At 42.2% G+C, this 18,954-nt stretch overlaps 1 protein-coding gene across 1 annotated transcript; it reads right to left on the bottom strand.

The window, feature by feature from the left end:
- Positions 1 to 201: 201 nt before the first annotated feature.
- Positions 202 to 18,473, bottom strand: myofl (myoferlin like). Its single transcript, XM_079280316.1, has 54 exons — positions 18,293 to 18,473; positions 17,771 to 17,826; positions 17,524 to 17,615; positions 15,220 to 15,328; positions 14,920 to 15,016; positions 14,459 to 14,628; positions 13,998 to 14,126; positions 13,472 to 13,534; positions 13,308 to 13,358; positions 13,197 to 13,227; positions 12,983 to 13,098; positions 12,328 to 12,454; positions 12,137 to 12,240; positions 11,987 to 12,055; positions 11,834 to 11,877; positions 11,664 to 11,746; positions 11,537 to 11,569; positions 11,276 to 11,400; positions 11,067 to 11,180; positions 10,673 to 10,850; positions 10,291 to 10,415; positions 10,087 to 10,196; positions 9,747 to 9,939; positions 9,499 to 9,654; positions 9,259 to 9,390; positions 9,002 to 9,165; positions 8,470 to 8,584; positions 7,586 to 7,688; positions 7,332 to 7,471; positions 7,081 to 7,245; positions 6,732 to 6,819; positions 6,516 to 6,593; positions 6,208 to 6,389; positions 5,947 to 6,105; positions 5,758 to 5,859; positions 5,413 to 5,574; positions 5,136 to 5,301; positions 4,979 to 5,049; positions 4,867 to 4,881; positions 4,679 to 4,777; positions 4,344 to 4,472; positions 3,738 to 3,893; positions 3,499 to 3,590; positions 2,921 to 3,091; positions 2,672 to 2,820; positions 2,288 to 2,427; positions 2,053 to 2,141; positions 1,882 to 1,977; positions 1,603 to 1,744; positions 1,381 to 1,480; positions 1,058 to 1,251; positions 862 to 971; positions 611 to 758; positions 202 to 496 (listed from the first exon to the last, which is right to left on the bottom strand). Exons 1-54 carry the CDS (start codon positions 18,378 to 18,380, stop codon positions 458 to 460), a joined length of 6,159 nt encoding a protein of 2,052 aa, XP_079136442.1. The 5' UTR covers positions 18,381 to 18,473; the 3' UTR covers positions 202 to 457.
- Positions 18,474 to 18,954: the final 481 nt, after the last annotated feature.

The following is an 18,954-nucleotide window of genomic DNA, read 5'->3' on the forward strand; positions in this document are numbered from 1 at the left end:
TATAATATCTTAACAACCTATAATTGACCAAAGGTGGACCTGGTTTTGATATTATATAATAATAATATAACTTAATATTGGGAATAACCGGTAACACTCCTATACCGGTAGATAGTTTTCCAACACTTGCACTGATTTCAAATGTGTGCAAAAAATATGAACAACTTCTTCACAACAAATTTTATTAAAATACATCACTCTTGAAATTCTTGATTCTTTTTGTCTTAATTTTAACATGAGATATATTTGCATCACAAGCTGAGAGTGCAAAAAATAATAGCAGTTTATGATTATGTGAGTTATATGATTATGTGAGATTATGTGAGTTTAGAATGCTGAAGATCAGTACGTTATGGCATCAACAGAGGAAGTTATTGCATATTTCTGAGGGATGGAAGCCATGAAGAGGACTGTAAATTCTGCAGCAGGAAGGCACACAACTTCTCTGCAACGCTCCTTAAGAGAAAGGCTTCACAATCTTCATTGAGATGTAGTTCTGTGGATATAGAATCGACATTAATTTTCACTCAGATTACAAAACACTGTGGAAAAACAAATTATTTCAGAAATATAGAAATTAATAAATTATCAGAAAACTAAGTAATCGTACGGGTAGGGAGTAGAACAGGATCGCAAGGAACAAGATGACCAGCAGAAGAAGAATCGCTGCCATGAAAATCCATTTGAATCTGCGCCAAACAATGAACTTCATGGTCTTGCAAGGGTTTATAAACCAGAAGAATGACGTGTCAGGGCGGCTGTTGAATGGAGAAAGACAGCAACACTCACATTATTCATGTTAAGCAATTCATAGAACAAGAAAATCGTATGTTCCATGCATTTTTATTCAGGATTTCTTACTTGGGTGGGTCTAGTTTGGGATTCATGTTTGGCTCATCTCTGCCTTTCCCAGAAGGTCTCTCTTCCATCTCCTTCTCCTCCACTATTTCCAGTGTCATCTCTACTTTACCCTGCAGAGTTTTAAAACACAGTCTTAAACAGTAACCAGGAGAAAAACAAAACTTAACTAGGGACTGTGCTGTTGACATAAACATACACCAAGCACATGTTTCCCATCCTGCTCGATCGTGCATGGCCACCAGCCTCTCACAGACTTTTGGGAGAAAAGTGAGTTGGGCAGAGGTTTCTTGGAGGCGACTGAGCCCGCTCTCCCTGTCACCATCTTCAGACTGCACTTTTCTGGGCTTTTAGCAGGAGAGGTCAGATTGAGAAGGTCCAGTTCAACTGTACCTGTAACAGAGATAGAGATAGAAAATATGAATTTGTCTCCTATGCAGTAGTTCTCTCTGGCAGATCTCTATTTCTAAAGGACTTGTGTTGTCATGGCATAAAACGGGGTTAATAACAATGCTGTTTCACCTAAGTAGTCATCCAAGGAGAATTTGTCATTGTCCCAAATCTGGATGATCAATTTAGGAGGGATCCTAAATTCAGTGTTGTCCCGATTCCAAAAGTGTTCCTGTAAAAGACAGACACTTTATTCAGATCATTACCTGCCATCATATCAGCACCACAAAAAAAATGATATGGTTACAGCAACAGTCACTTGATGCTTCGTTCCTGCTCCACGATCTCACTCACTTTCTTCGAGACAAGACACAGCTGCTCTGCGGGCAGGTAGTCAAACCCAAAGATGAACCTCCAGTTGAAATTTCCATCACCATCCAGGGATCTGTAGTGGACATCAGTCTTCTGCTTCTTGTCCTCCATACCTGGCATCCATCTGGGAAACACGATAATGTTGACTTCAGATTGACTATTTGTGAACGAGTCCATGTGGGTAGAAAAATGCATATAAAAGTAAAACATATGTAAACACAAAAGAAGGGTTGAGGGAAGAGAAAAGGACAAGTAATGTACCCTTTGACGTAGATGTCACTCATGTTTTCTCCAGTGATGCTTGTTTCGTCCAGAGTAACATCAGTTGTGTTCCAAATGATGGCTCGCAAAACGTACCTATTTTAAATACACTGTTATATTTGATCCTTGAATAAACGATGATAAAACATTATTTAGACAAGTGTCTCTTACTTCTTGGCTTTGCGTGGAGTGATATCACACGGGGGTCCTGGCAAACCAAGGCTCTTGGGAAAGATGTCCACCCACATTTGAATTTGTCCCTGTATTTGTGGAAAATTATGAGACTTTTAAACAAAGCTATCACACAACAATTTTAAAATATATATTTCACAGATCATCAGCTTCATACGTTATCTCTACTTCTTGTACTTCTACTAAAAAAAAGGGTTACTGCTGTTGTTTTAACCTGAGACAAGTTCGGTTGGTGGGAGCTGCACAGGGTTCTGGTCTCCACATGCTCTGGTACCAAGCCCTGGTTTCTGAGGACATGCAGAGCCAGCCTCTCTCTGGCTGGGCCTAAGTGCGGGTGGATCGCAGTGTTTGCCTCTGCAAAGCGCATGACAAACCATAACAGTCAAGGATGAAAGAATAGTATACTGTAGAAGATGTTAATATCACAGATAAGCCAGAATGAGAACAAAATGCAACTGCAGCATACTAATTAATAATGTGTTAAATATTTTACAAGGCCAATATATAAAAACGAGACATGGTCATACAGATAGTAGATATACAGTAAGTAATAATTCTACAAAAAATGTGATGATAGGGCATTCAAGACTGGCATTACCAAAATCTTGCAGGTTGTATTGTATTCCTGAGAAAGTCAGGGAGCTGCCATCTCCCTCTATGCGTGGAGGAGGAACGCCTCTCACTCTGGCCACGCTCTGGAGGATCTGAGAAGGCTTCAGCTGGTCTCTCCACTGATTGATCCCTGAGCTGCAGGAAAATTGTAGCTTTGTTGGTTTGGCTTTGAGGCTTCCTTTGTAGGATGTATCAACTGCACTGTAGCTGTTGTACTGTGAGAGTACATACTTACACACAGTACGTCTGTGGCAGGCCACAGCAGGGCCTGAAACGAGACAGGACTCTGTTCTCCAAATCGATGACTGTCTCACCGACTTTTTCATCTCTGCTCAGTAAGTCATAGTCATACACAGAAATCTTCAGGTCCTTGTCTTGAGGCAGGAAGCAGGACATCTCAAACATCCTGGGCATAAATGGAGGACATATATTGTGTTTGTTGCTCCTTTATGTCCTACACAAACTTAAAAGTATACATTAACATTCAAATTACCATTTTTACGTCAATAATTCAAACGTGAATCTTGAATTCTTGAAGAAAAATGTCTTCCTATGCTCCCATGGTGTACTGAGAATCAAAAAACTGAGAAAAGTCTTGATGTGATGTGGCCCCCATTTAGCTCAATTCATCAAGACTTTTCTCAGTTTTTGGATTCGTCCTTCACCGTGTAGACATGCAGGAAAAACTAACTTTAGAATCAAAGGTAACTGAGTAATTAATACACAGATGGTCATTTCGGGGGTGAGGTATTCCTTTAAAAGCAGCCACAACCATTTGAACGAATAATAAATGAACAAAAGGTTCAGTCTCACCTCCCAAACTCTGGGTTAAGGGTGTTTGGTTTGTAGTTATCTCTGTCATCCAGTGTTTTCCTTCCCAGTGCAATCTTCACATATGGGTCACACTGAAATGAGAACGAAAAAAAAACAATCTTAGCTTCATTAGCTTCAATCATCTTTTTCACTTCATTAAATCTAGAGCACGGTTGTGACTCAATTCTTTATCACAAAACCAGGTTGGTTGGTCAGTTGTAGCATCATATAATACTCACCATGCCATTCGTATCCTTCGGCTGCAGGTCAAGACAGCGCACCACGTAAAGTCTGACCAGGCACTCCTGAGGTTCGCTCGCAGGAAGCTCTCTGAACTGGCGGGGTGGAGCTGGCACCCCTGGGTCATCGGGCAGTGGGTAAATCTTGAACGAGCCCTGGATATCACCGAAGAGGACAGCACCATTAGTCATACAACATCTTATCGACAAGCAACAAAATATTACTGACGTTGCCACTCGTGACCAGCTTGGTCAATCTTTTTAAACATTGTGACTGCTCTTAATTATTAAATATGCTTGCAACAGTATAAAAAGAATGATCCATATAATCCAAAGTGAATTCCAGTTCAAGATATAGCAGAACTAAATTAAACATTCAGGACACGATGAAATACCATGCAACAAACTATCCCCTTACAGACATACCAATCTGCAGGCTCAATAAATAATGCTGTCCATATTATGTCTATGAAATTCATAAATCCTCCACCAGAGGGCAGACGTGGCTGTCCAACAGCAAAAGCAGAGATTTCTCATGTTACAAAAGTTCAGGTATAATGGGATGCTTCATGACAGGAATATCTCCTCAAAATGTAGCTTCATTACCTTGAACTCTCCCACCACAGAGGGGTCTTCTTCCTCATTGTCACTCTTTCCTCGCTGAAGTTTGAAAGTGCTGCAGAAATCATTGAATCCCTGGAACTGTGCATCCTCTTCTAGTTCCCTGTTAAACACCTGAAAACCATAACACAACCACTGACTGCTACTGTTAGCAAACTTCTCTCTGTTTTATATGCACACCACTGCAAACTCTTGAGGAAACGAGGAACGAGATCAAGGACGCTGTCTGTCACATCTAGATTGCTGCTGCTTGTAGAACCAACACAATCAAGGAAAAAGGGAAAGATAAAATCAAAAATTGTGTGACGACATGTTCTTACGTGTAATGTGTCGTATCCCTTTTTCAGGTAAGGCCCACACTTTTCCTCTTCTCCAACAGAGGCATAGAACTTACTCCACCAGTCTACTGCTTCCTCCTCCTACACGATGGAAAATAATGATGAACTTAGTATTTTTAGGGATGTTATCTATCATTAGACTGTAGATCTCTGAAAAGAGAGCATCTCACCATTTCTGCTTGAAGCTGCAAAGTGAGAAGCAAACAAAGAATATGTATCAATAAAAGGAAGCAAATGTAAAAAATATTGTCTCCCACCTTTTGTGAGAGCATTGCTATTTACCTCAGCTTTCACGATGGGTCTCTCCTCAATGTCTATGACGACATCTCGCTGGGCAGCAGTTATCATTGCCACTGCAAAGTCAATGGAAACAGGATACAATGAGCCTCTACAGTATGTAGCTGAGTGTGCATTTATCTATATGCATTTTTGTATGTACCTCTTGCAGACATGCAGACTTCACTGTTAATGCGATACGGATCGCAGCGGAACTCCTCCAAGCAGTGAATGGTGCACTGACCCACTATTGGTTTCCTACCGAATGGCCGGTGGTCGATTACCTTCAGCACGATAGGAGGGGTGTACATCTCCTCTTTGGGCAGAAGCTAAGGCGAGAAAAGAATAGAACAGAACGTGTAGGAAAATATGGATGAGTCCAGACATGAAACACTTCCAGGTGTCTGAGTATTTATTCTAGAAAGTTCAAGGGTTTGTACCACTTTGAGCAGCAGCACACATCCAGGGAAGTTAGGGTTCTTTTTGAAGTTCTTGACTACAGCGGTTTGAACAATCTCACCACCACACTCCACTATCAAACTGGGGGAGGAAACTGTGGCCAACTGGTAGGTCTTCATATTCCTCAAGCCCCAAGTCAAGACCTGGGATCAAAGGAACACATTAACGCACTTAAAAAAAAAAACCTGGGCAGATGAGCAGATTAAAGGACTGAAACGCAATCACAGCAGAAATCTTAGGGTTGGGCTGGTCTTGTCTGATCAAGTAATGTGTGTGAAGGGAATTTATAGGGCCTGGCAAAGGAGCAGGATGGCGTGACGGTGTACCTCAATCGCAGTGAGCTGCACTACAGGCCTGATTCCCTGGGGAACCATGTAGAGCTTCTCCCCCCTGCGAGGAGGCACCAGGGGCAGATCTCCGTCATTCACCTGCACGGCAAAGCACGGCATCACCTCCTGAATACAGTTTCACAGTTAAAGTCACAGTATGTTTACTTTCTCTAGTTTCTTCTTTACCTTGTTCTTCAGCAGGAGCTCTGCAGCCAGCAGTATCTCCCCAGCACCGCAACCCTTTTTGGTGACCGGGAACCACAGCAGCTTAGGGCTGACAGCCACAGTGGGGTTCAGTTTCACTATTGGAGGGCATGTGCAGCGACCCAGGGGTTCATCTTTGCCCTTGGAAATAAAGCGCAACAGCACACCGAGACTTAGCATAGCCTGATCACACTGTCCATGAACCCCTTTTGCATTAAATTGCAGATTAAATATACAACGTACTACTTGATCACTGTCGCACAGCTCCAACACCACATCAGGAGGGTTGCGGGCAATACTTTGTGGGTCTCCGTAGATTTCAATGTCTTCAAAGATGAGAGTCTGATCCCATGTGGGGTTCAGGGTGGACCTTATGACTTCGGTGGTCTTGCTCACATGTAGGAATGACACATGAGCGTAGGGATCTGGGGAGGACCGGGAGTATTGATGAACAGTATTCAAATCATGTGAATATGTTCTGTTTAATGTAATTCATACTGTGACTGTCATTTATTCCTCTTGACCAGGCTAGCACTTTGCTTTGTTTTCACCTGAGAAGCTGTCTTTGTCCATGGCACAGAGATTCCTCGCCTGATACACGTACACCCTCAGATGGTAACGGTGAGACTCTGAAGGGAGATAACATTCCTCAGCATGTTCAACTGTAAAACTGACATCTTCGTTGAATGTTATCGTGCATCAGGAGGTTTAAAGAAACACTCAGCATGAGGGACCAGTAATTAGCTTTATCTGACCCAACAACTTACGGCTGAAGTGGCAAGAAACAGTGGGTGTGTTGGCACCAAATAGTTTGGCTGCATCCGTTTTACTGGCCTTCTCGTCAACATCGACTCCCTGTTAACAAAACGCAGGGTGAAGTGCTTAAAAGAACAAAATAGAAGAAAATGTGAAGGAAAGAATGCAGAACCAAAACAAACTTCCTGAGTGATTTGCCAACTTCTGACAGGAACGGGCGTATGCAGCAGAATAATGAGAGGATGTGACTCAGATGGCATAAAGTAACTGTTGTTGCCATGAGAACGGCCTCGTTCGGGGAAATTTAAGAATACAACTCATATGTAGAAGAGTTTCTCAGGGGACTTAAGTAAGACTCACTAATGCCCCTTCCAGCCGGAAGATGGCGGAGGAACCGATGCAGTCTGATGGGACCATCTTTCTTCTCCAGCGGCGGCGCCGGAACGTGTCAGAGGAACGCTCCTTCCTATGGAACTTCCAGCCAATCAGGGAAGAGTATTCCCAGCCTTCCCCTGGTTCTCGCTTCTGTGGAAGAGACAAGGACAGGAAAAATAATGGGAAACTGCACTCATAACAGCTCTCAAATCTACTCTTTGTCTCCTCTTCCTCACCTCAATAACAGCCATTTTGTCAGATATCTTCGTCCGTGGTCTAATGAGTCTCTTCCTGCGATGGACATGATACATTTTCTCTGCTGCAACCCATGATTTGGGCTTATCATCCGGAGGAATGGTAACTCCGTATTCCCAACCTAGTGTCAGAAGACACACACAGACATACACACAGATCAATTCAACCTGCAGTATTTCAAACACAATGAACAGAACATTTTGATCACATAGTTCAGTTTTAGTGTTCATGATACCTTTCTCATCAACAGCTTTGTCGCTGTCAAAGCTCCAGTCATCTTCCCAGCTCCATCCAGGTGGACACTCAAACTCTGCTGGGCTTTGAACCGTTTCTCCATTCTAGACATCACAGACCCTAATTTTAGCAAATTTACTCGATGTAAAGAATTTCTATTGATATCACTATCAATGCTTATAAGCCTTAAACCTGCATGAACTAATTTCCTTTGCTACTTGTGGCTTTTTAAAATCCAACATGGCCGCTTCTTCTAGCTCTGTTTTATCTTTCGACCAACTCCTGAGGAAAATATCTGGTTCTTTACGTTCACCATCTAGTCGCTCGTTTTGTGCGTTTAACTTTTGTTGCTGGTAGCATACAGTGAGTTTATCAGAGAGGCTTCTGGAATAAAAGTGGATCCAAAAGTAAAGTTGTCGCCCATGAAACTAAAACAAGCTGTTTGCATCAGCGTGTTTTAGTTTCATGGGCGACAACTTTACTTTACTTTGCTTCAAAGAACTGAGCAGTTTTGGTGAAAGTTCTCTTTGAGTGACCCACTCTACATCACACATAGTCATTTAATACATTTAAAATATTGAGTAGAGCAGCTTTATTTCTTTTTAGCTATAAGTACCCAAAATTATGTAAATTATTAGTGTCAGCCCTAATGGAAACTACATATCATAACCAGGAAGACACCAGATCACATCCATAAAAGGTTTGCAAAGGTCCATGTTTATCTAAACAACTATGCAACCTACCTTTCCAAAGTACATGATGGCGCAGGAAAAACATTGCAAACTAGCATGAATAGACAAGCTTTTGTCCTGTTATCTTCATCCACATTTTTCACATAAATTCAAAGTGTGTCTACTGTATCTGTGTGAGAGCAGTAGGCCGTACCACGTCTGTGTAGGGCTCTGCCGCGGGCTTCCACTCCCCACCAGGGAAACGAGTTTCATTATGAAAAACTTCATCTGTGAACTCTGTGTGGCCGGCGTCTGCTTCTGTCAACAGGCTGTAGAAAACACCACCACAGCACAAAGTTAATGGGACACTTTGTGAGTCACACGGCAGCTATGTAGGACCATGACAAACTAAGTGGAACAGGTCAGGAAGACAAGCTTCAGAGAGCTAAAATTGTTGACATGAGCCTTGGTGGGAGGGAGACCTCCTTAAACCAAAACCCTGAGTAATGCCGAAATTCCTTTTTATTTCCTGTGATTGTTTTCATGCTGTGGCTGGTACAGATTTATGATTACTGCCAATTAATAGATTAATAGAGGACAGGGCTGAAATAAGAACAGGATTCTGGAGCGTGTCCAAATGCTCAGCGATAACAGGATGTTTGTACTTGAAACTATACAAGCCATGAATCACGTACAACTGTAAGAGTGTGTGCTTGTGTGTGATAAAGTCAGTTTCTCAAACTTACCATCGCTCTGGGTCAACAAACCAGTCGTCCTCCCAATCCCACCCACGGGGTGGCAGAAAGCGTTCTCGTTTGAGTTTCACCTTTCCAGTCACATCGGAGAACTTGTGACGACCGACCAGGCCGGTAGTTCCCCACTTCCCCAAAACATGGACCTGGTTCTCGTACTGCGGAATTAAAGTCAGAGATAGCACGACTGAAATCAGATTAAATATGAATGCATTTTTTAAAAAAGCTCATGCTTTGTGTTGCTACTGTACCATTTCAGCATACACGCTGAAGTTTCCCTCTGAGAAGCTGTTGAACTTCTTCTCATGGGCAGAGAGACCGAGCCACATGTTGACCCGCAGCTGAACAGGGACCTTCACACCTTTGTTTTTGTCCATGGGGTACTGACAAACCAAAAAGTGTTAGTGTGGCAACTCTTTCTGAAAATATAACAGTGAAATATATAATAAAAAACATATGAATGTGTTACTGTATGTTGGCTAGTTTTGTACCTGCATGAAGATGGTCTGGGTCCGTCCACAGTGTATGCCACGAGCCTGTTCGCTAAAGTTTGAAAACAGGATCTGGTTGGCTGGGACTCGAGCAAAAGCCACCCGTTTTTCTCCTCTTAACATCCAGATGATCACATCTGGCATGCTGTTCTGAGGCTGATGGAGACACACTACATTTCAGTTACATAATTAAGTTTAATTGCTGTATTTTTGAGCTACATAACATTATTTTATTTGCATTTCCTGACCTCCTCTGCCAGCTGCTTGATTCTGTCCAACCAGTCCTCAATGTCACCAACAGTAGCCTTGACATCTGTAGCCTCCTCTCTCATGCGATTGGCCATCGCTCTGATATCGACTACAGCAGCATCACGCAGGTTTTTCAACTGGAGATCCAGTGCAGTCACATTGGGTTGGCCCTCTAGCACTGGAAGCTGGAAACTGTTAAAAGTTTGTTGGTGAGATTAATGTTGGATGGGAACAACACAAGGTAAAGCATGAACATTTTTCCGAATGATAAGTTACATTATAGCATTACTTCATACAACACACAGGTCCAGTGTGGGAATCTGTCTGGTCCTGTCCTACCTGTTCAGGTCCTCAATCATGTGGTCGATGAGTTTGAGCCAAATCTCTGCCAGACGTGTCTCAGGCACCTTGGCTAACATGGCGGTTTTTAAAGACGTGAGGTGGGACTCCTAAAACAAATCACAAAGAAAGACAAAGGGAGATGACTGAGCAGTACTACCTGTGTTGAGACGTACAGTATGTGCTACTGTAACTCATTCTCACCAGTCTCTCAGCGATGAAGAGGAGAACGTTGACAGAGTCCAGACGGTGGCTGATGTCTTCCCAGTGTGAAATAAGGATCACTACGGGCTTAGTGTCAGCCCAGGGCAGGTAATAGTAGTGATTACCTGTGGGATAGAAGATAAATATACCACGTCTTTTTAAACACAAGTTGTGGAGTAGACAGCTCATTGACATGTGGTTCTTCTCTTTGGCTTCATGACACCTTAAACACAGATTTACAGCACAGTAAACAGTTTGACATGAGAGCTGTCCACTGCTAGAGCAGAGGTTGTATTAATATACGTATATAACATCTTTGATTATAAAACAGAATAAATCTTCGAGTCATTTTTTAATTCTTTCAGACTTTAGCTTTTCATACCATCAAACACAGCAAAGCTGTACTGGGTGGTGGACGACAGGGGCTTGCAGGTGGAGTCCAGCTTGTTACCATAGTTGCCAATGCTGACCTCGAACTGGATTGGCTCGCCCGGCATCTGGAGCATGCACGCACTGTGGAACACAGCGCACAGAGAGAACTTCCTCCTCCGCTGGTATTTCTGCACTCGATTCAAAAGGATGTGGCAGTGTTAGAGGTGAGGGTGGGATTACTTCCGTGTCTGTTCTCAACTGGAAATATATTTCGCTAGACACTGAGCTGCTAAAGTAATCTATGACAACTTACAGATTCAAAACCTTGGGCCTTTTAGCTTAAGGATTATCATAGAAATCAAATAAATATGGAGACAGCAGTAGTTATAGTACAAAGTGTATACCTGTGCCACTAGGATGTCATCACTGGAGATGTCATCCACATTCTTATCAACCTTCCCATCCAGCTGAGTGGACAGCTCAACAAGGACCCTACCCCTGTAGGCGACCCCTTCACCCTGAAACGTATCGAAATGCAATGTAGGTCAAATGTCCCATCTGTCTCTAGCTGGAGCACTGAAGCGACTGCACTAAGCTGATAAAGTAGGCCTACCTTTCCAAAGTTGAGTTCCTCGTATGGGTCGCGCAGGCCGGTGAATTCTCTCGGGCTACCGTACAGGTTGACATAGCAAGGCCCGAAAGCTGGGAGAAAACCAACCTCTGATGCTGCAGTGCTCACTGTAACATACAGACACTCTGTTTAACAACCAACATGGACAGTTTCAAGGCTTTAAAGCAGTGAGGTGCATGAGAACAAGAGGATTAAACACTCAATGCAACATGTTAAAACATGCAGAGGACCATTCTTACGTACAGTCAGACACTGGGTTACACTCAGCCCGTGCGTCTGTTTCCAGTTGGGGGAAAAAAAACATCTATATTAAATGTCGTATAGCAATATCAAAATGTAATCATTGTAAAAATGCAGCTTACAGTATTACCTTCAATCTCTCCACCAGAGGAAGACATTTTGCTCAGGTTTAAAAACGTTGTTCCGATGGCATCGTCCTTGGTTAGACGATCCCTGCCAAGAATAAACTGGCACTTCAAATATTGGTTTTGATATCATTGTCACTTGCGCAGCTGTGTATGAATGAATTTGAGTTCTCACCAGTCATAAATAGTCAACTGCACGCGCTCACACATGGACGGGAACTAAAGAGGCAGACAGAGGCATGTGTTGATTTGTGTTGAAGGTTCAAGTGTTTTGGACATTTGAATCAAGCCCATTGGATACATCTTACGTAATATGCGTCTTTCTTACCTTGACTTGGAGATTGATGAGTTGATTCCACTCCGGATTTGCATTTTTCTCAACGCGTTTGGTGTGCAGCTAAAAAAAAGAAATTATTGCTATACACATAATAGTCACACAGTGACATCGTTTTTTTCTTTTAGGTCAAACATGAAGTACCTTCTTGCCAGCAAAGCTGACTTCCACATATGGATCCACCAAGTTTTTCCTGTCTCCATCCCCTCCAAAGACCTGCTTTACCGTCTGAATAAAGGCATCATCCACTGCAATGAAAAATGGGTTCTAAATAGAAGTTTTTCAAGGGGATTTGACTGCATTAAACTGGTTGCAGGAATTTATAGGTCACTTACTCTGTGGCATATCCTCGGCACGGTAGACTTTGAGGCTGAGTGTGGCCCAACGCATTGTGACACCGGCCGGCACCAAGAGATTGCTTTCTATGTCCTCCTGCTCCTCACTTATCCCTTTCCTCTCAGTCTGGACACAGGAGAGGAGAGGAGAGGAGAGGAGAGGAGACGAGAGGAGAGGAGAGGAGAGGAGAGGAGAGGAGAGGAGAGGTTTTTAAAGTCCCTTTATTTCACTGTTGCAGGGAAAAACAGGAAACACTCTAAAACATCACTTGAAAAGCAAAAATGAAAAAAGAAAAAAATTAAATAAATCAAACTAAGCACATTATTAAAGCACCAAGGAACAAATAAACAATCAATCACAATGATCAATATGTTCCCTGAAGGCCTGTAAATTGTCCACCGTCTGGTAGGAGGCGTGTTCCACCCTGAGTCGGGCCTTCAACAGTCGAGGACACTGAACAAACAAGTGTTCCAAGGTCTCAGTCTGACAGCAGAAACAACACTCCTCCCCAATGTGTGGATGCAGGTGTGCTCGGTATCTATTTGTTGCTATTGCCCCATGTACAACCCTCTACTGTGGGTCTGCTTTCAAAACAGATCTGGCTTCTGTGTCTACTAGAAATAAACTTGATGGTAAGAAAGAAGGTACACACACCGGTGGATCATCTCCAGTGCCCACAACAGTTATGCTGACTTTCAGGTATCCTCTGGCCCCTGAGCTAGAGTCATCAGGATCACTCAGGAGGAGCCATTTCCTCATTATGGCATGACCTGGACATAGATATTCAACACGTTCAAACACCTACAGTATATACATACAAACAATATACATTTTTCACACAGTATGCATTTTGTATGGAAATACTGACCTGGTTCATCATAGATGTAGCCAACATCCAGCTGGGTAAGCAAGAATAAAAACGTTTCAATCATTGAGAAATGTCAAATCTGTCAACCTGCTGGCACTTCAATTGGCATACCTTGAACTCTCCCATTAGACTGTCAGCTCTGAGGGAGAAGGAGTCATAAACCTGTCAAGAAAAACACAATTTACAGTAGATGTAGACATTTTCTGATTAAAAAATGAATGTCAATTTTCATGTTTGCAAAAGAAAATTGCATTAAAAAGGAGTTATCTACCCACCCGAAGACTAATGCTCTCGTCAAACAGCTCTGAAGGTAGCATGTTAACATTGTAGAAAAACATCTGAGGGACATAAACAAGTATTAGTATTTCCCTAGTCACAGTATGCACGGTACCTTTTGATGTCAGACACACGTTGTTATCAGGGATTGTGACAAACATGATAGGACTTACAATTTGTTAAGCTGAGATGCTTATGCATTGGCAAAAGCTGAGACAGAGGAAAATGCATATGAGAGGAGTTAGACAAAGCTGACACTGCCTTCAAAGTCAACTGTCATATCACCGCGGCCGACAGAGAGAGAAATACCCCAGAGAGAAATACCCCAGAGAGAAATACCCCAGAGAGAAATACCCCAGAGAGAAATACCCCAGAGAGAAATACCCCAGAGAGTTATTGAAGCTGGTGGGGATTCAGTGGCAAAGAGAGAAGACACATGGATGTTGACGAGCAAGATAAAAGGCAAAAGTCAGCGGTCACCAATTTCTTTCTATAGGATGCGGTGTCTTTTTGCAGACTAATTACCTCGTTGAAGAACGGGTTATTTCCTCTTCTAATTCTGGTCCTGTGGGTCTGTCCGCATACGTTCACCTTAACCACTGGCTTGATGTTGTTGCCAGACAGCTGTCGACCCTCGATAACCCGAATACGAATCTGAACATTGCAAGCCACAGTGAGGCAGCTGAGCAAACAGTGAGAACATTTCTCTGGGTCCTTTATGAAAAGGTGCCATTGATTAATTTGGGTTGACAAATACTGACAAAGACCTTTTACAGGAACAAAATTATGTTCCCAAAGAAACTCAGTGAAACTTGTCCTGAGCCATAATCAATAGAAGGTTCCCATGTTTGCAATTCTCTAAAATGAGGGACACATGTTATAGTTCACTATCTGTTGGCTTCTTTGTATATTGGCACTGGTGAAGCCTGCTGTCATTCATGTGATTAATTATAAGAATTCCACATGAATCAAAACTCTAACAATACCTGGAAGTCCTGAGGCTTATTGGCCAAGGCTCTAGTCCTCTTATGTCTGAGACGGACTGGCTTGTGGCTGGCTTTCCCAGGCTGGTTTGGGAAAGTGGGAGCTTCTGGGCTTCCACTCTGCCCTCCTCCCTCCACGTCTGCCTCCCTCTCATCACCCTCATCACTGTCTCCTGCGGAGCAAAACCACAATAATCACAAAATGATTGAAATCAATATTCCAAAAACACTTTTGGGAGTGTGTGATGTATCTGCTAACCTCCTTACAACATGACAGACACATTTCTTTACATGTATCGAAATCTTGACGATAATAATCAGATATTTCTAGGAGATACCTTAAAAACTACTATTTTTTTTTAATTCCTTATAAAGGAATGTGATGTTTTCTTTTGTTATTTTGGGAGGGAATAAGTCAAATCAGAAGCTACCATCTCTTTTCTTAGACTTATCTGTTTACTTACCTGCATCCACATGAGACGTGTCTCCATCAGGTTGGTCATTTGGGTTTACAGTAGTGTCGGCTGGTGGCTCATACCCAATGAGCAAGTTGATGGTTGCCTGAACAAAGAAAATGCTTTCTAAATAAGCAGTATAAGTTCTACTGTATATGTCAAACACCAAATATATGTCATAGGATAGTCAACTACTTCAACGTCAACTACTTCCTGCAGATCTATACAGATACCATCCTAAAGCGGAACTATGTTATTCTGTATTGTAAAATTGCATAAGTATCACATGTTATTGATAAATGTATTCACCCCAGTAGCGTGTTGTTTCTCATTGATCAAGGGCACATTCTTTGATGGGAGGGAATTCATGTGACCACTGGCCAAGTCTCTCAGATGGATTTTTGCAGAGCCAATGAACCTGAAAAGCAATCGCACTTATTTATCCTTTTGACAGCGATCAGACACATCATTAAATGCATCATTGCAGCTGAAGAGAAACAACAGTCTTTGTTTAAAAAGGGCCGAACAGGTAAAAGAAACAATAAGAGGACGCTTTGGTTCCACAGTTTGTGACAAACTTGTGCAATTACCACATGAGGGGATTCAAAGCAATGTTTGGGACTGTAATTACTCGTTGCTCTGGGTAGCTGGCGGTTTCTACTTCCCAATTTCACTTCTTCACATATTATGACAAGCCTAGAAACACCACCTACTTGTTCTACCCAACAGGAGTCATGTAGCAACAGTGATTATTAACCACAATGGATTACAACACATTGGGCATTTTCTAAAATCATAATAGCAACATGAAACATGAACAACAAAAGAGCCATTTGTGGGCAGCAGTAGTATCTCAGGTTAAGAGAACAAACTGGATACTTTGCTGTGTGACAAGGGTCGGCTGGTTACACGGTTACAAGGCCCCAAGATAATGAAAAAGTGCAGAAGAAAAAGCAGAAAGATGGAAGCAATTAACATCTACCACAGGCATGTGCTGGGCGCGCTGTGCCCAGTTTAAGTGTCGTCAAATATAGAGCAAAGGAGGTGGGAGAAAAGGCAGTCTGAGGTAAGCAACGCGAGAGCAGGCAAAACCATATTCATGATTGTGCTCAGGCTATGTTTTCTCAACAGCTGTGCCATTATTAATCATTACACAGAGCTTAAAAAACGTGGCTTGTCCTTGGAAAGCATGGTCAACTGTGGAGGGTAACAGAGAGGAATGTGGTATGGAACTTTACTGTCTCTACTGTCAGAGGCCACATGCAAGGACTGGTTTATACAAATTAACGTTTGTATACATTACTCGCTTCAGAAACGAAAACGAAACTTTAAAACTCTAGTTTCAAGTATTTAGATCTGCTTCACTGAAAGAAACTATTTTTTTCTATCCACAGTGAGAGAGCCAGATAGATACTTGCCTGGCATATATTTTCCACTACTACGACATCACTGTTAAACAAAGCTAATTTAGGCGTAAAGCAATCTTTTCCAAGCAGTACCACAGATTAGATCTCCCTGTTCTTCGAGTCAAATTCATTTTCTAGATTTTCCTAGATTGAAGACATGGGGAAGAGTTTGTCACAAGGTGTTGCCAAACATATTTTCCTCCAGAATCAGCTTGATTGTCTGTCTAAAGTTTATTTAGCTTTGGATGACAGGCTGTGTTACAACTAGTCATCACAAACGTGCCAATGACAAGCCAGCGCAAGCTCTCTTATCCCCCCCCCCCCTCATGCGTTGGAGGCAGCGATCATGGAAAAATATCCCTGTGTGTTCGTGGCTGAAGCAGTCACCTCCCCATCCTCCCCCCATCCCTTGTGCCTGCCCCAGAATAATTTATACTAGTGAGTCACTTGTTGTTATTATTATTACTTCCACATTCTTGCCTGCACTGCAGACAGACAAAAAGAGTCAAAATCACAATTACAACAATGCCTAACAAACAGATAAACGATAAGAAATGAAGCAGAAACATAATAAATTGCAGAGTCTACCGCAGGGAGGGTTAGAAAGAAGTGACTTGTTTTCCTTTTAAGGTAACATTGCTCGTAAGAGCGAGCGTGCGATTGTGAGGTAGACAAAACAGCTTCTTCACTGACGCTGCTGCAAGTCTTAACAAGGCCGCAGTGATTCCTGTGGTTATACAGCTCAGTTAAGTTGAAACATGCTGCTCTGTTTCTTAAGAAAAGACCATAACATACTCTCAACTGTTAAAATGCATAGTTATAGTGTCAGTTGTAGTAAGAAACAAGCACTTTCACAGAATCACACGTTTACCTTCTCAAAAGCTAAACCTTTGAGGCGTAGTGAGGTTTCCCCTTTCAGTTATTACCTGCGCTATAAGCAAAACATAGGTGTTTGTTTTTTGGGAGGGGGGTTTCTATCAAGGCCGCTACATAGTCATGGGGAAGTGGTTCACACTCACAGGCCCTCCTGCACTGAAGTGGCAGTGTGTTTAAATGATCAGTATTTAGTCATACTGGGCGGTAGGCTGAGGGTCATGTGTTCATTCACTCCAAAAAAACTAAACAATGTCTTAAGCACACTTTAAGCTACCAATATGAAACATGCAAATGTCACAATGTCAATGCCTGATGCTTGTCATGCACGTACTTGTCTTTGCCGATTGTCTCATAGTCTTTGACAACCACGTTGATGAATGAAGACGCATCCAGGGAAGAGCCTTTCAGATCAAATTCAAGCACCTGTAATTAAAGGGAAGAGACCTTTACACTCAATCATTTAAAACAACAACATACAGTAGTTTAACTGAGGTAATGACAGCAGATCTCTGGTAAGTCATTTCCAAGTCAACACACTGTAAATGTCTCTCATTACAGTTAACTCATTCTGCACTTACTTCGTTCCATACAGGATTCAATTCATTGTCAATTGCTTTGGTTTTCTTCTTTTCACCTGTAAACACAACAAACAGACCATATTCATATGCAAAAATTCACAATCTGGTTTTACAGTTGTATGTTCTGGAAAGAACAGTCGATACTCTAAAAAAAAAAAAAGAAGATTGAATCAACCTTTTACAATCTGCTGGAAACAGAGGACCACTTAATACCTTAGGTATCTCATTTTGTAAATATAAAGTCCAAGCTGAGGTCAGAGGAAGTGGCTGTTATCTGTGGACAGAGGTCGTATCTGACCTTATAAGGATGTACTCTTCGTTTTGATTGTGAATCACTACCAACGTATTCAAACTACTGTACATTGCTAATGCATTTAACTGCAAAAGTGATGTAGAAAACCTTCAGGATGACAGAAAATATGATAGCTTGACAGAAAGTGAAACACTGTGTGCATGAATAAATAGTAAATAGAGCATATAGCTGTTACCACAGGAAAAAATAATTAAAAGCAATAGTCTCACCTCTAAAGACAATCGCAGCGATTGGATCTGGGTTTCCAATTCTCTTTTTGGGAATCCCACAAGCCGACTCCACAATTACACGAAGCATTTTGGTAAAAGTCCAAATTTATTCAGAGAAAGGAATCATATTCCGTCGCGAGAGAGGGAGACCGCTACAGAGGGAACTGAAACGCACAGATGTGCAGAGGGGTGAGCACTGGATACCAGAGGGCAGCCTCACTCATGAGTCAGAGTTGACACACACCAGCCAGCCTAGGTGACGAGAGTTAGGAGGCGAGACACACACACACACTAAGGAAAGGAGAGCCTAGTTGCCTCGTTAGCTTTCAAAAAGGCGTCATGCGTATAACTATATATTGTTTGTCATTGTGCAGAACTGGGAGTTAAATCATGTACCATCCAGGCAAACCTGCGGAGTTCGTCCTCTTTTCTCTTGTGCTGCAACACCCTCTGGTGGCGTATTGCGTCATCATATGACGTCAGCAATAACGTTTTTAAACTAGCAGTTAACCTTACCTACATGTTAAACATGCTAGCTTGCAGTAAGCCTTCACTCCTTACTTTGATGAGACATGAACACAACTACAATTCCCAGATCATTAAGTCACAAAAACACGCTGCTCCAGAAACAATGTTATTGTTCTTTAAACATGCTGGCACTG

Source organism: Melanostigma gelatinosum, assembly GCF_949748355.1.
Source record: "Melanostigma gelatinosum genome assembly, chromosome: 12".
Classification (NCBI taxonomy): Eukaryota; Metazoa; Chordata; class Actinopteri; order Perciformes; family Zoarcidae; genus Melanostigma; species Melanostigma gelatinosum.

Excerpts from the sequence above, each read along its gene's own strand:
- myofl (XM_079280316.1), bottom strand. The coding sequence starts at position 18,380 with ATGCTTCGTGTAATTGTGGAGTCGGCTTGTGGGATTCCCAAAAAGAGA. Across the intron at positions 3,894-4,343 it reads CTGTGGTGGGAGAGTTCAAG|GGCTCGTTCAAGATTTACCC; the intron begins GTAATGAAGCTA and ends GGTGATATCCAG. Across the intron at positions 759-861 it reads CCCAAACTAGACCCACCCAA|CCGCCCTGACACGTCATTCT; the intron begins GTAAGAAATCCT and ends TCCATTCAACAG.